Source organism: Macrobrachium rosenbergii, chromosome 42 (genome assembly GCF_040412425.1).
Source record: "Macrobrachium rosenbergii isolate ZJJX-2024 chromosome 42, ASM4041242v1, whole genome shotgun sequence".
Lineage (NCBI taxonomy): Eukaryota > Metazoa > Arthropoda > Malacostraca > Decapoda > Palaemonidae > Macrobrachium > Macrobrachium rosenbergii.
The window spans coordinates 1,286,037-1,300,686 of record NC_089782.1 but is presented as its reverse complement, the minus strand read 5'-3'; the positions used below and the strand labels follow the sequence as shown (position 1 = coordinate 1,300,686).

Sequence of the window (14,650 nt, the reverse complement as noted above, 5' to 3'; positions counted from 1 at the left end):
TAAGCTCCATCTACAGATAGTTCAGTTGTTACCCTCACCGTGTTCTCAGTCCGCCCCTTGCCAGACAACACCAAGCTCGTACGTGCATGTGTTTTCTATAAATTAAAGTTCCATAGTCTGTCCAAGTTATTGTTCTAGTGATTTACAACATGTGATTATCTCAAAATTTGTCTGTGCATCAACTACACAGAAGAATAGTCATGCATTAAATTGTTTAGTCTCGCCAAAACCAATGAAGAGTGTTTCATTCAGCTAAAAATAATAAGTATTCGTCCAACGTATCTCTTAGTTGTCAGTGTGTGTATTTTTGCCTGCTACAATCCCGTTTTCTTTCTAGGATCAAAGGGTAAACCTCGTTAGATATTAACGTAACTCATTCCATGACATTCCTTTACTTTTAGTAACTCTTAGCACATGACTGCATTTGACAAATTGAGTGTTTTTCTTTTCTTAATATCACTTGTAATCTTTAGAGCCATTTAATTGTGGTATCTTTCAAAGGAATCTTTCATTTAAGCATTTAATAATTTTATTTTGTGAGGCCGAATATTAATAATTCAAGGCATTCACTGTTACTATTGGTGCTTTATATCATTTACATAAGATGTAACCGTCGTCTTTAATACAAGTAGGACTGAGAGGCATTTTTCATTTAATTACTTATATTTCGTGCAGGTTGAGCAAACCCTAATTAAGCACAAGTAGCCTAATTACTCTGGCGTTAGGCATTTCCAAGTCAGTACATAGACATGTTTGCCTTTCAATCTTCCCCTGCGATATGAGTACTTTTTTGCTGTTGAGAAACAATTTTAATCTTACGCCTGTTGAAACAGTCTCTTTGGAAACCATATTCTATTGATTTAACAACATACAATTGCGTCATTGAAAATCACTGTCCCCGTATAGTGATGGTTCTCCACTAAGCTTACAGGATCAGTAACCTTCGGTTCTGCTTCAACTACGCAAACCTATACATACAAGGTAGCTATTTTCTTTGGACCTAGGTCCTATATATTTTTACTTTGCCTATGTAAACTCCTTAACAGCCTTGTATATCGATTAATGAACTCAGCACATATGTGCTCTGCTAATTATTTACAGTTCTTCAGAACTTCTTTGCACATACATGCCAAAGCATCCTTGTGTTCTTAAACACAGGCTGCACCTGTGCCATTTGTTGCACTGTATGTACATTGAACTTTTAACCAGTTCTTTGAACAAGCAACTCTTTCTTCAGAACCAAGCTGCACCACATATTACCTCTGTGTCTGTGGGCATGTTGTGCCTTATTGTTCTTTATGAACCCCACCTCTGACCCACATGTTACCAATGTGTCCATGGGCATTTTGCACCTAAGTGTTCTTTATGAACCCGTCCATGTGCATGTAACTACCCATTCTTCGTGGATAAGCCTACTGTTCTTTTTACAGTTAATCATTCCTCATGAACTAATCCACACATTTTGTGCCTCCGCAAACATTGTGGCTCCATACACAGCCTGCACATGTGCCGATGAGCATTGTGTGCCCACCTAAGCATTTATGTGACGTTCTTTGGAACCCTTGACCACTGCACTATAGCTGATCCTGTCCGTGTGCATGTTACCCACTGTTCTCTGAACAAGAAACTAGTTCTTCAGAACTCGCTTGCACATACATGTCCCCCACCTGGCGGTCATAACCCTGCCTTGCACTTCACCATGTAGCATGTTCTTCACCACAACTTGCCCCACGTATTACCACCATATCCATGTGTGTCCCAGTTATTGCTCTTAGGAACTGTTACCCATGTCACCTTTCTATAGGGACCCCTCACAGTGTTTGTAGGCACATGCTCGATCACTGCCTCAAGTACGTTGCCTAATGATACTTACAAGCTTCGTGTCTACATTGCACCAGCCAAAGTGCCATTTCCTTTCCACACCATTGGCTTGCACGGCCCCTCATCATTCATTCATCTGTGGCTATACTGCACAGCCTACAGGGTGAATGCCTTTCCTTCCATGCAACTTTTTGCTCACCTCAAGTAGTTGCAGTATCCATCCCTTAGCAAATTGGCAAAATGGCTACCTATGAGGAGGCAGCTGCTGCCTATGAGAGCCGCAGACAGACAACAGGCTATGCTGGATACGAGTTACAATTATGTTTAAACATGATGCTAGCCAGATGGCTAGAAAGACACCCCTTGAGCCGAGCCGAAGCGGGAGCCTTTCCAAAGCATCCTTCCAAAAGAGATTTCAATAAGGCATATTGCCATGTGTGCCAAGCATACAGGCACACCCAGAATTATAGAAAGTGCTTAAGCCCCCTGAATGAACCACACAGCCAGTGCCTAAGCCTGGCTCCTGAGGAGCCAAGCTTAGGCACTTTCTATAATTCTGGGTGTGCTGTATGCTTGGCACACGTGGCAGTATGCCTTATTGGAATCTTTTTTGGAGGGATGCCAAGAAGGGCACCTGCATCTTCTCTCCAGCCATAGTGCCAGAGCCTGTCTCTGCCTCAGTGCCAGAGTAAGCGCACTCCTTCGATCTCTCTTCAGGAGATCCCTATCTGGCTCCCCTCTCGTCGAGCACAGTTCCACTACTCTGTGTGATGCAGAGTCTCTTCCAGCTCTCCCCTACTGCAGCAGAAGCTTGTCCACCAGCGCGGCCCTGCAACTCGTGCCTGAGTTGGTTCTTGCAACCTGCTAACCTCTCGCACCTACAGCCACTTCTTCTTCTTCACCACCATCCCCAGAAGACAAGACTCTGGTGGATGACCCTCTTTTAGAAGTCCTATTTAAGCTTGTCACCAATGTGGAGGCCATGCAATGGAAGCTAGCAGAACTAGCTGGCACCACCGTTGTCCAGGTTGTTGCAGCAGCTGTGGCAGTAGCCAACTCAGTACCTGTTTTGCCAGTTGACATAACACCCATAGTCACTCCAGGTCTAAGTCCCGAGACTAGTATTATTGCGGGCCCAGACCTGGCCCAGTGGTCTTCTAAGGAGAGAGAGGAATAGGGAGTGTAGAAGGTCCAGAAAGTTACCAGAGTCACCACGCTCTCATGGCACTCATGTCCTACATACACAAGTGCCGTATCTTAACAGAACAATCCTGGCACCTCGCCCAGAGAGGGGTGCCTAGGTTGTCTCCTGACCTGTAACTATAGCAGTGGGTTGTACATTGAAACATTCACTTTGTAACTGGCTAAGACTGTTCTCCAGCACAGCTGAGGATATGTCCTAGTCCATTTAATTACATGTATTCTTTTATCTTGAATGCTCATGCAATTAGGTATAATTGCACACTTTATTTTAACGAATCTAATTTAAATCATTAACATGTTCTGTTGCCAAAATCCAGTACTCAATTTGTTTGTGCCACAGTCCTTTTAACGCATGCTTTCTCAGATTAAACTTTATTTGCTAACTAAAATAAAGCCAAAGTAATCCTCCTCTAGTAATAAGCAACGACTCATTGATGGTACTTTGAGTTAAGTTATTGTTAAAATTCTAATTCTTATATTAAAGGGTCGGATTTGACTATTAAAATTAAGGCAGCAGCCTTCACCTACAGACTTTCCAACCCATAAAGGCCTAGAATATCTGCTCAAATGGGGAGCTGTCGTAAATAACCTCAGGCACACTTCCTTGAATAATAGGTGTTTCCTGCTTTAGGAAAGAACCAGACATTTAGTGTGCTCCGCATTTGTTAACTGTGACCTGAGGGGTCCCAGATAGTTAAGTTCTGATCTCAAATTTGCCATTCTCTTTCCACTTTGTACTGCAGAGACTGAATATTTCAGATAAACTCTAGCTGGCAACTATCACCGACCCAGGTGACCGGGCAGCTAAGGTGCATGAACTGATCCCTGGTCTTAGCGCCTGGACCTTTCAGCCAAGCAGACGTATCTCTCTCTGGCTCTCTACTCACCTCTGGAGACAAAGGGACCATGCTGGAGTCCCAAAAGGGGCACTTTTGGAACTGCTTGAGGGCGACAGTCTCTTCATACCACATCCTCGAAATCTGCAGCTTCGCTTCTAGTTTGATGCTAGAGTGAATTAACATGGTAAGAGTTGTCTGAACCAAATTCGGCTTCTGTGCTTTCAGCCCCTTGAACAAGAAATCTTTTCCATCATCCCTTCTCAGCAGCGGTTAATTCTTGAACAACGTAAAACCTTCTTTGAGGTGAGATCTGTGACTGATTGGGATACATGACCCAGTCGCCATCTTCAAGGCACTGGGACTGCCTTGCTTTCATCTCTAAATATCAGTCCATTCCTTAGCCTTCAGTTAACATAAGCCACTTAAAGCATTTCTACTTTTGTGCATGTCCATTAGCATTAATCTTGGCAATCTCTCGTATTGCAGAGAGGTGTTTGTGATACTGTATTGACGCTACTCTGTTCCAGTGCATGACTCTGACATTCTCGCCCTCCAGTAAGGGCATACTGAGTTAGATTGCAATTAAGTCCGTACATTACCACTGTAAATTCTTGATTTGCAATTATGTGTATTTTTGTAAATAAAGTAGTAAATTTATTCCCTTAGTCTGCTTTATGCTTCCATCCAGTAATTATCTCTCTTGGGCTTTCAAAGTCACAAGGCCAATAAGCTATAAGGTAACCTAATTAAATTCCCCTGTTACTCAAAATAAAAATATATATATATATATATATATATATATATATATATATATATATATATATATATATATATATATATATATATATATATATATATATATATAGAATATAGAATCTACTGGTCACTTTTACCAGGTACATATGTAATTGTAATAGGCCCTATTCACAATGCCCTCTTAACTTTCTCGAATTCTTCGCGCTTCTTTGGTACGCTTGTCACTACAAAGCCTTAAGATCCAAGAGCAAGAAATATGAAGAAATTCTGATGTGGTGGTCAGGTCGACAATGGTACCTTGTTCTGATCAGCTGACCCTGGTTCGTTTCCCGCTACAGCACATCAGAATTTCTTCATATTAATTGCACTTTGATCTTAAGGCTTTGTAGTGACAAGCATATCCAAAATAGTGCAAAGAATTCGAGAAAGTTATGAGGGCATTGTAATAATAAAGTTACATATACATACACACACACACACACATATATATATATATATATATATATATATATATATATATATATATATATATATATATATATATATATATATATATATATATATATATATATATATATATATATATATATATATATATATATATATATATATATATATATATTCTTACGTTTTAAGGCCAGTTGGAAGAGTTAAATTTGATTTTGAATGTAATTTGCCGTAGGGGCCAACACCTATCACTCAGAACATAAGCAATAAATGTAATTACTAAGATGACTTACCTTGATATTGCATCTATTCAGCAGGGAATGGTCGCCTTTCAAACCAGTCAAATAACTTTGAATTGAATTTATTTACAAGCTGAACAATCAGAAAAGTAATATGAAATAGCAGACTGAGCAGCAAACAAGGCACATGCAATTTTCAATAAAAGTAAGACTATGCGTAGCAAATAAACAAATCTGGGAAGGGCTACAGCCCTGAAAGAGTTTGACATGCAAATGAAAACCACTGCTGTTGAGACTGGCTGATAAATAATAGATTTTAGTGTAGCGTGAATGCTGTGGGGTGGGGGGGGGCGGCCGGGGGTGATCATGTCATGTGCCTCTGGACCGCTGGTAGTCAGAAAACTCTTGCACATAGCAATATGGCAGTTAAGCATCTAAGGCTATTTGATTCACAAGGGCAGGGGCAGAAAACTTGAAGAGCCAGATAACAGGATTCTGGAAAAGAATTCCAGGTTAGCATTCAGATATATTGACTTTCTCTCACATGAAATTACTTATTCACGATGGCGGAGATTATCAATTAGATTTAACTAGCACACAGCAACACTATGGTGAGAATGCTCTAATTATTATCACGGAACAAACTCAGTTTAAGCTTGGAATAAGTCATGAGGGCAAATGTGCATGCTAGGCTGTGGGAAACAAAGGGGCTTTGTTTTGGGAGAATGAAAAGTTGGAAATACTGAAAATGGAGAGAAATTCACGAGAAGGGAAAGAGCACTGGCGTTACTTGCAACTTCAAGACGTACCTTATTGCATCTGTGCATGGAGCTTGCTTGAAATTCATGAATTCTGGCTGCAGAAGTCCCGACACATGGCCAGTGTAAGTTCTTTGGTGGTCAGACACACTGACGAGCGAGGTCTCGAGGAGTCCACGTTCGATATCTAGGTTTGGGCAGACAATGGTCGATCTGGAAGGAGCAATAACAACCAGTACAAAGGTCGAAGGGAAATAGGTCTTAAGGATAAGAGTACTAAGGGTCAGCACAGCAGCCCAATTACGGTCCTGACTGGTCTCTCTTCCCCAACGGCTTTCGGTCCCCCAAAATCATACGATGCAAGGGTTAAGACGCCTCCATTTGTCCCCTAAAATCATACGACATGGGGGTAGGACGTCTACAGTGTTCCCCACCTAGGGGGGGTCTCCTCCAGTCGCCATTAAATTTGATTTCCTAGCTAATGGGCTGAGGGGACGAATTTTCTAAATATGTGAAAGTATGCAGTATATATCTCAGTGAATCATACACAGTGCACTTATTCTCCTCTATCTTGTATACACCACCTCTCTTCTATCCAGCCTTCATATATAGGTCCTCTTTTCTTCGTTCCTTATAACACTTGCAACAACTGCTTTTCACAACCCATTGTCCTCCTTTCCACATCTCAAAACTGATCCATCCTTTCGTGTAATCTAACCGTTGTCTGCTTCTACATAAATGTCACCCATTCAGTTTTTATGGTACCACTTGACTTCACAAACAGTTCAAGTCAAGGATGGATATTTAAAAAGCTGCCTCTGTCAGCAACACCAGTCATGAAAGTACCATAAACGATTTGGACGGCCAGCACTTCCCACATAATCCTTCAAAGCCAACCATCGGAGATTTATTTATATTGCTTTGAAATACCTTACTCTAGAGAAACAGTAAGAAGTCCTGTTACTACTATTTTCAGAGTATGCAGCAGAGCAACAAAAGTGAGCAAAGCCACAATTGAGCGAAACTGCAGAGAGGCTCGGGACACCAAAGGTTAATTTGGGATGGAAAAAGGCAAAGGTCTAAAACTGCGACTGATTGAGGTGAATTTGGCAAATGTGTGCTGCAGTGAACAATTCTTAAACTTGTTACAAATGTCCTTTTGATCGTTTGTTTTTTTCTTTTTCCATATTAATAATTCGATACAGGGTAAAGTAACAGAAATAGAACTACAAGATGTTTACGAGAAGCTAACTGACATTTCCCATGCCACTTCCTTAGTCCTTATGACTGCCAGATATCACATGAGCAGGTAATTTGTGAACATTCCCAGAGTAATTAAAAGCACCTGGCCAAAACTGATAATCTTCACCCGAGGGTCAGTTAGTTACCTTTCTCACATATTAAAGGAAATCCCTTTGAGACTTCACACTCTCTACACATTGTTAAAACAGTCCCCAGTCAATTTCCCTGAGATCTATTTGAGGGAAAAGTCTTCCTGCTTTGCTACCTGCAAACATTACCAAGGGTCACTTCCTTGACCCGCTTTACACCTGTGTCTCAGCCCTCATAACCTCGACTTTTGAGTCTAATCATCTCACTATTGTTATCTCTATTCCTCGAACCTTTTACTGACTGGCTCTCAACGACCTTTCAGGTATCTGCCAGGATTATCTGCATGCCCCAAGAAGAGAACAATAGATTGACCTCATTAAGAGGGAACTGTCAAAACATGACCACTGTCGATGCCAATATGGTATAAATACTGGCTGCAACGGGACATCCTTTGCTAGTGTATTCTATGATGTCTCTCTGTCGCGTATCCTGTTGGATAGGGACTCTCATCGAGTCCACACTAGACGTCTCTGTGATGCTGTCACTCTGAAGGTGGTCCTTATCTGACTGCCTTGAAACTTGAGCGCTGATGACTCTGTAACCCAGAAGCACCCTTCTGCTTTTCATCTGATCCTTCTATGGTGGGGAACTGTATGCGACGCTGATTCCATTGTTGCTACTGCTATGGGGAACTGACCCTGATCTACTCAAGTCTTGTCCACGGACCAAGATAAAGTGATTGGAAGTTGTTTGTCCTCCATCACTATTTTTGCCTTTTACTTGAATTTTCCACCTGTTCTCCTATCCTTATGTCCATTCCTTTTTGAATTTTCCCTCAGAGATTCTCGTGATTTTAACTGTGGTGTATTTGTTTTATAAGTATTGGAATAGCAGTGTTAGTTTAATTTATGCTTCAACAGCAGTGTTAAAAGTTCAGTGATTGATTCATTTCAGTGTTAAAGATCAGTGTTTTGTTGCCATTTTTTTATTTTTGCTTACGTATTCCAATTCAGTTTTCACTCGTAATTCCCTCATATGTTACAACATCCCCTGCACGGCAGATCCGTGTTGCAAGTAACCCTTTGTGTGACATCACTTGTAGATCAACGGTGCCATCTTCTTGCAAACTGCATGTGCCATATCTGGTCAAGATTTCCAGATTCCCACATCTTGTACTATCTAAGGGTCCTATTCCCTTTCTGTGAAGTGTGTTAGGCTAGTCAGGCATGTATACATAGCGTGCAGTAGTGTGACACTCTTGGTTGTTGATTGCCACTTAGTACAGTAATTTTGATAGCGCCACAGTGGATGTTCCACTCTTGTCGACTGATATGGAGCCTGACTCTATTTTCCGTTGGCACTTCAGTCATTCCTGTAGCATTTTTAGCTGCGACATCTGTGCAGCATTTCCTTACCATCTGATTTTGGTTTATCCAAAGTTTGTCCAGATAATTATGCAATTTTCTGTCCCTTTTCTCTGACTTTTTGCATTTTTCCTAAAACTCTCGTTCGAAAACACGGGAAATCAGGTCTCAGCATTGAAAATCTCCTCCTGCTGACTTTTGCATAACGGAAGCCAATTTCTTTCTTCTTTCTCCGGAATGATTCTCGGCAACCAGCTAATCCGATGTTCTCTTTCATTTCAGGCAACACTTTATCGATGGTTGGTATTTGCTTTTGTTTTTAGTTTGCCACGGGCACAGTGGTGGGGTGTGAGGGATGGCTCTAAACTATGCCTTTGGAAATGTCACCTGACTAAGGGGGCCATGCTCCAGTGGTCAGAAAGTAGTACTTTCGTGAAATTAACACAACTCAATATCAATCAAAAAAGGATTCAAGGTAAACTTCGGGTGTCCACTTAAAACAAAGAATTCACTAAAGTTATCAGAAGATGAAATATATACAGGAGCTATCAACAGAGCTGTTTTTGTATAACCTATTGATTGTATTTGTTGCATAAAAATCTATGTAAATAAATTGCTGATGTATAAAAATACTTAATTTTCCGAGATTTGATATATGTTTTTAGTCTTCCCTTGATGGCAAACGACGAGTCAAATGAAGAGTTTTGTTCCGCCTTTGAGTAAAATAGGAAAATTAGCAGTAGAAATAAAGCAATCTGGGATGTTCTGTTTGTCGGTAAATTTCCTAACTAAATGCGCTCAGATATCATACAAAATCCTAAAATTATCCTTAAGTCTTATACGGACTATTTAAAACCTGAAACATTTGAGGAAAATATCAGGTTCAGTCTGAAAAAGAACTCAACGCCATCGTTTGTGAGGTATACTGTATACAACCGTTGCCTGAGACGGCGATCAAGGCAAATCAAAACCGATCCTGCTTACCAGCAGGCTTGACAAATACAGTAGACTCCCCTCCCCTTGGAGGTCCCTGTGACTGCTTGTTTATGATTGCCGAAGGAGGTCAGTGGGACAAGAAGGGCCAGGAGAACTCAGCCTCGACGCGAAATTAGATTCAACTTCACTTCTATAAATGAATCACTTCACGCTCTCCCAGCTGGCTTCTAAGGAAGAAGCCAATAGGTACTGTAGATGCTTCTTTCTGGTCTCTTGCAACCCTTTGGTGCACCTTTCTACCGTTCTCGCTTCTCGCTGCTTCGCCTGTTCTGTGAGTCACCTCCTCCCTCGTCCCATCATCAGCCTGCGTGTTCATTCCTAAATACAAACACGAGTCAACCGCTCCCACCAAAGGCTGAAACTGATAAGATTCATTGTTTGTGCAGTGTGTCGCGTAAGAAAAACTGAAAGACTGTGAACACGTCACATTTATGAAAGGTTAGCGGAGGTCAAAGGAGAAATCACACAGATGACTGAAATAAATAATAAACGTTAACAATGAAATTTAACCACCACAGTGAGAAAGATATTTGAAGCAACACTCGACGAGAGAGAGAGAGAGAGAGAGAGATCTGGCTTCATACTGTACATTGGTGTTGAATAGGTGTTGTTAAATGGAACATTTTGACAGAGTAAGAAAATAAGTGTCTTAACAACGAACTTTCCAGCTGCATTCTCACTCTTGTTCCCTATTTCATGTCTGTTATTCCCTCCCACAGGCATAAATTACAGTTTACCATAAAAGCAACTGAATTACCATAAGCATGAAAAACCTTCTGTTGACAGGAAATGATGATGATACCTAACCAATGACGGGTTATGTATGCTATAGGTAGTTCCTCGTTGGACTTGTCGGTAGAGTTCTCGGCTAGCACTCTGCTATGCCCGAGTTCGAGTCTTCGGCCGGCCAATGAAGAATTACAGGAATTTATTTCTGGTGATAGAAATTCATTTCTCGACCTAATGTGGTTCGGATTCCACAATAAGCTGTAGGTCCCGTTGCTAGGTAACCAGTTGGTTCTTAGCCACATAAAATAAGTCTAATCCTTCGGGCCAGCCCTCTCTAGGAGAGCTGTTAGTCAGTTCCTCAGTGTTTGGTTAAACTAAGGTATACTTTTTTTTATTTATACTATAGGTATTCGTCCGTCATACTTGCACAGCTAGTTTCGTAAATTTAAGAAGTCATTTTATTACAAAAGAATTTTATCTTTCTTTTCTCTGTATGCCAGTTATTGCCAAAAAATAAAAAAAAATGTAAATCAAGAAAGTGCTGTAAACACACACACACCCACACACATACACACACACACACCCACACAAACCAGAGACACAAAATGCGCGCCACCCAAACATATTTTGTACAGGACACAAAACTGTGGGTTCATTTACCTAAAATGTTTCATTCGCTCAGCGAAGATTTCGCACTCCTGACTAACATATTCATGCAAGCTGAAATTCCGGGAAGACTTCGCATTTAACACACAGCACTTTGCCACTCATAGTTAGTCACTTTTAGTTAGGAAAAAAATTCGTTGTTTGTGAAAAGTAAATTGTAAGTCCGTAGTTGATCTTTGCTTTCTTATTACCGTGGCGTTGACGCGACTGAAGAGAAAATGTGCTACATTTGCCCGGATGTCTCCTCTCATAAATTCTGATTTTGCTTTGTTTAAGCGAAAACAACGAGTTAATGGACGAAATAATCTGGATAAAATCACAAGTGCTTGATTTCACTTTAACTGCTTCAACATTAAAGGCCACTGTGAAGTGAACTAGGAAAGCTAAACTATAGCTTGCAAATGAGGCGCAGTGTAAGGCGTAGCCTTATTTTTTGCTTTTGTCTCTGAATGAAGTGGAAAGGCTAAGCTGACATAATTCATATTCTCACTGTTTATAGAACACTGCAATATCATAATGGATGATTGCACTATTATGAATAATAATACTTACATTATTCCCACATTCATTCCCTTATATATATACAGGAGAGAGAGAGAGAGAGAGAGAGAGAGAGAGAGAGAGAGAGAGAGAGAGAGAGAGCACTGATAAAAAATGAAACCGTTTTATGAAAGCGAATCAAATGAACGGTCTTTGTGGAAACAGACAGGAAAGGAGGAGATGGCGTAAGGAACAGAGAGAGAGAGGATAATTTCGAGACTTCCCTTGTACTTTTTAGGAACAGAATTACCTTGAGTGTGACATAACCACCCGTGATGCCTCCCAAACAGATGCCGATAAATACCAGCTGGATTGGACACGTCTCAAAATAGGCCACCAGGACGCACGACATTGCCCACGCCACACCCCCGCCAGTAGGAGCTGTCATCAATACCTTCCTTGACATCCTGAGTCGGAAAAGATTATATATATATATATATATATATATATATATATATATATATATATATATATATATATATATATATATATATATATATATATAATATATATATATATATATATATATATATATATATATATATATATATATATATATATCGATACATATTTATATATATATATATATATATATATATATATATATACTATACATATTTAAAAAAATATATATATATATATATATATATATATATATATATATATATATATATATATACATATATATATATATATATATATATATATATATATATATATATATATATATATATATACTTTGTATGTATTCTAAAAAAAATATATAATATATATAAATATATATATATATATATATATATATATATATATATAAATATATATATATATATATATATATATATATATATATATATATATATATATATATATATATATATATATATATATATATAATATACTGACAAAGTCACCAGCAGACCTTGACTGCCTAGGCGCTACTTGCCACTCTCCTGTGGTTGCAGGGTGCTGTGCACCTCTTTCAATGCTTATATACCAGTGCAGCCTGTTCCCCTTTCCTTCTTACTCCCAACATTTCCAAATTATACATTCTTTTCACCAGCCTCTTATACTCCATTCTTTCTACCAGACCAGACCATTTCAAAACTGATCTATGTTTTCATCTTTGCTAACTTTTAATTATGTCATCGTCACTCCACAGTATCATTATCCAGTACTTCTGAATACTCATATTGAGTGGTCAATTTCATTGCCTCACCGCCAATACTGATTTTCATTGGTCCGCCATCTTTTATTCCGTTGAAATTTACTTTTATGTGTAACCTCACTCTGGCTAACATCCATTTTCAGATTACTCCTCTTGCAACCACTTTCAAACTTCTGCAGCTTCTCTTCATTATCAATTTATACTGTATAAGTTGCAAATATTTCCTGTTCCACGAAGTGTTCAAACCCAGTTTTCTTATATCACATTTTAGTACCTACATCTACTGTACACTTATTACCTTGACGTCTCCCATCACTTGAGGCTGATCCTGTCAGCAGCTCCTGAATCGCTGCCTGAGTGACCTCATCCTACCCCACGCCTGTCTGAACCTGATTTTCACAGAAAGTCTTCTCTTATCAGCACACTCTGACACACGCCTTACCTTCTTCATACAAATTCTGAAGGTTTTTACCAAATTACCCTCTACTCATATATCTTCAACAACCTCCACATTATATCTTATCAAGGTCTGTGTATGACACATACAGTTTTTTCCCTTTACTCCCAAGCCTTAGAAAAAACTGCCATAAAAATTTTAGCTACACACTTTTTTTAAAACCCACACTACTCTGCCCTTATCAAACTATCTATTATCTGTCTTACTTCATCATAAGCATACCATACGTCTTCCCAGTATACTAAATAACGTCATACTCCGTAATTTTTACAGTTACCTGCCACCTTTTCCTTTTACACAGAGGAACTTTAATTCCTTCCATCCACTCTCCTGAAACCTTTTCCTAATCTATACCCAGCTTGGTCAGCTACTCAGGTTACACTGTTGCCACCCTACTGCGGCATTTCACTTGAGTTGCTATCAACTCCTGGTGCCTTTTATCCTCAAACTCTTTCAAATCATCTTAATCTCCTCATCAGCAGTCAATTTACACTCATCCTCATCCTTCCATTCTTACATCATCCAAATCAGCTTTTCTTCTTTCTATCCTTCATATTTGAAAATTGTGCTACATACTCACTCTGTCAAGCTATAAGGGCATACCTTCATTCACATTTTCATTCCTTCCTGTATAAAGAATTTTTGCACTGAAGTACTTGCTTGAATTCACCCCTAAATTTCCATCGTTCTGGCCTCTAACTTCCGTGTTAGTTACGTTATTTATCTTGATGCATACAGATCCTTCCTTCCTTCCTTCCCTCTTTCGCACAACTGAACTTCAAAAAAAAATTTTTCTTAATTCTCACTTGACCTCATCATACACGTCTTTTTCGTTCTTCCCCATCTTTGTGCGACACAAGAATCCAGAAATGAACTTTTCACATTCCTAAACAGCTTCCTATTTTCGAAGATTTAACCTCTGTTCATTTCCCGTCCATCTCCACTTTATACATTATCCTTTTATTGTATCTTTGTACTCAGTGGTCTTTATATATATACCCACATATTAAAGTTTTTCCCTCCTCCTGAAATCATCTGGTTTTTACTGTCACTTCATATGGGTAATGATCATACATACTTTGAGTTACTCCTTCCCTCGGCATAAATTACTCTTTCACCTACGCTGCAACTGTAATTTTCTTGTGCAGCTACATATTCCTAAAAAATCAAGTCCATTTCAGAACATATTTCTCACAAGACTTCCAATTTTACTTCAATATAAGTACTCTTGTTGTAACAGCTATGCCATCTTTTTGTCTGTAACCCGCCATTGCATCCATATCACTCAGGACAACCACCCTGTGTCTTACACTAACCTAGTCAGGTACACGATAAAAC

The 14,650-nt window shown here is 39.3% G+C and overlaps 1 protein-coding gene across 3 annotated transcripts in view; it reads right to left on the bottom strand.

Moving 5' to 3' along the window:
- The window catches only part of LOC136827875 (uncharacterized), a 75,033-nt gene that overhangs the window by 35,049 nt on the left and 25,334 nt on the right, over positions 1 to 14,650 (bottom strand). For all 3 annotated transcript variants that reach the window (XM_067085334.1, XM_067085333.1, XM_067085335.1), the window contains one exon: positions 11,941 to 12,097. In XM_067085334.1, the coding sequence (XP_066941435.1) occupies positions 11,941 to 12,097 (157 nt within the window). The remainder of the gene's footprint in view (positions 1 to 11,940; positions 12,098 to 14,650) is intronic.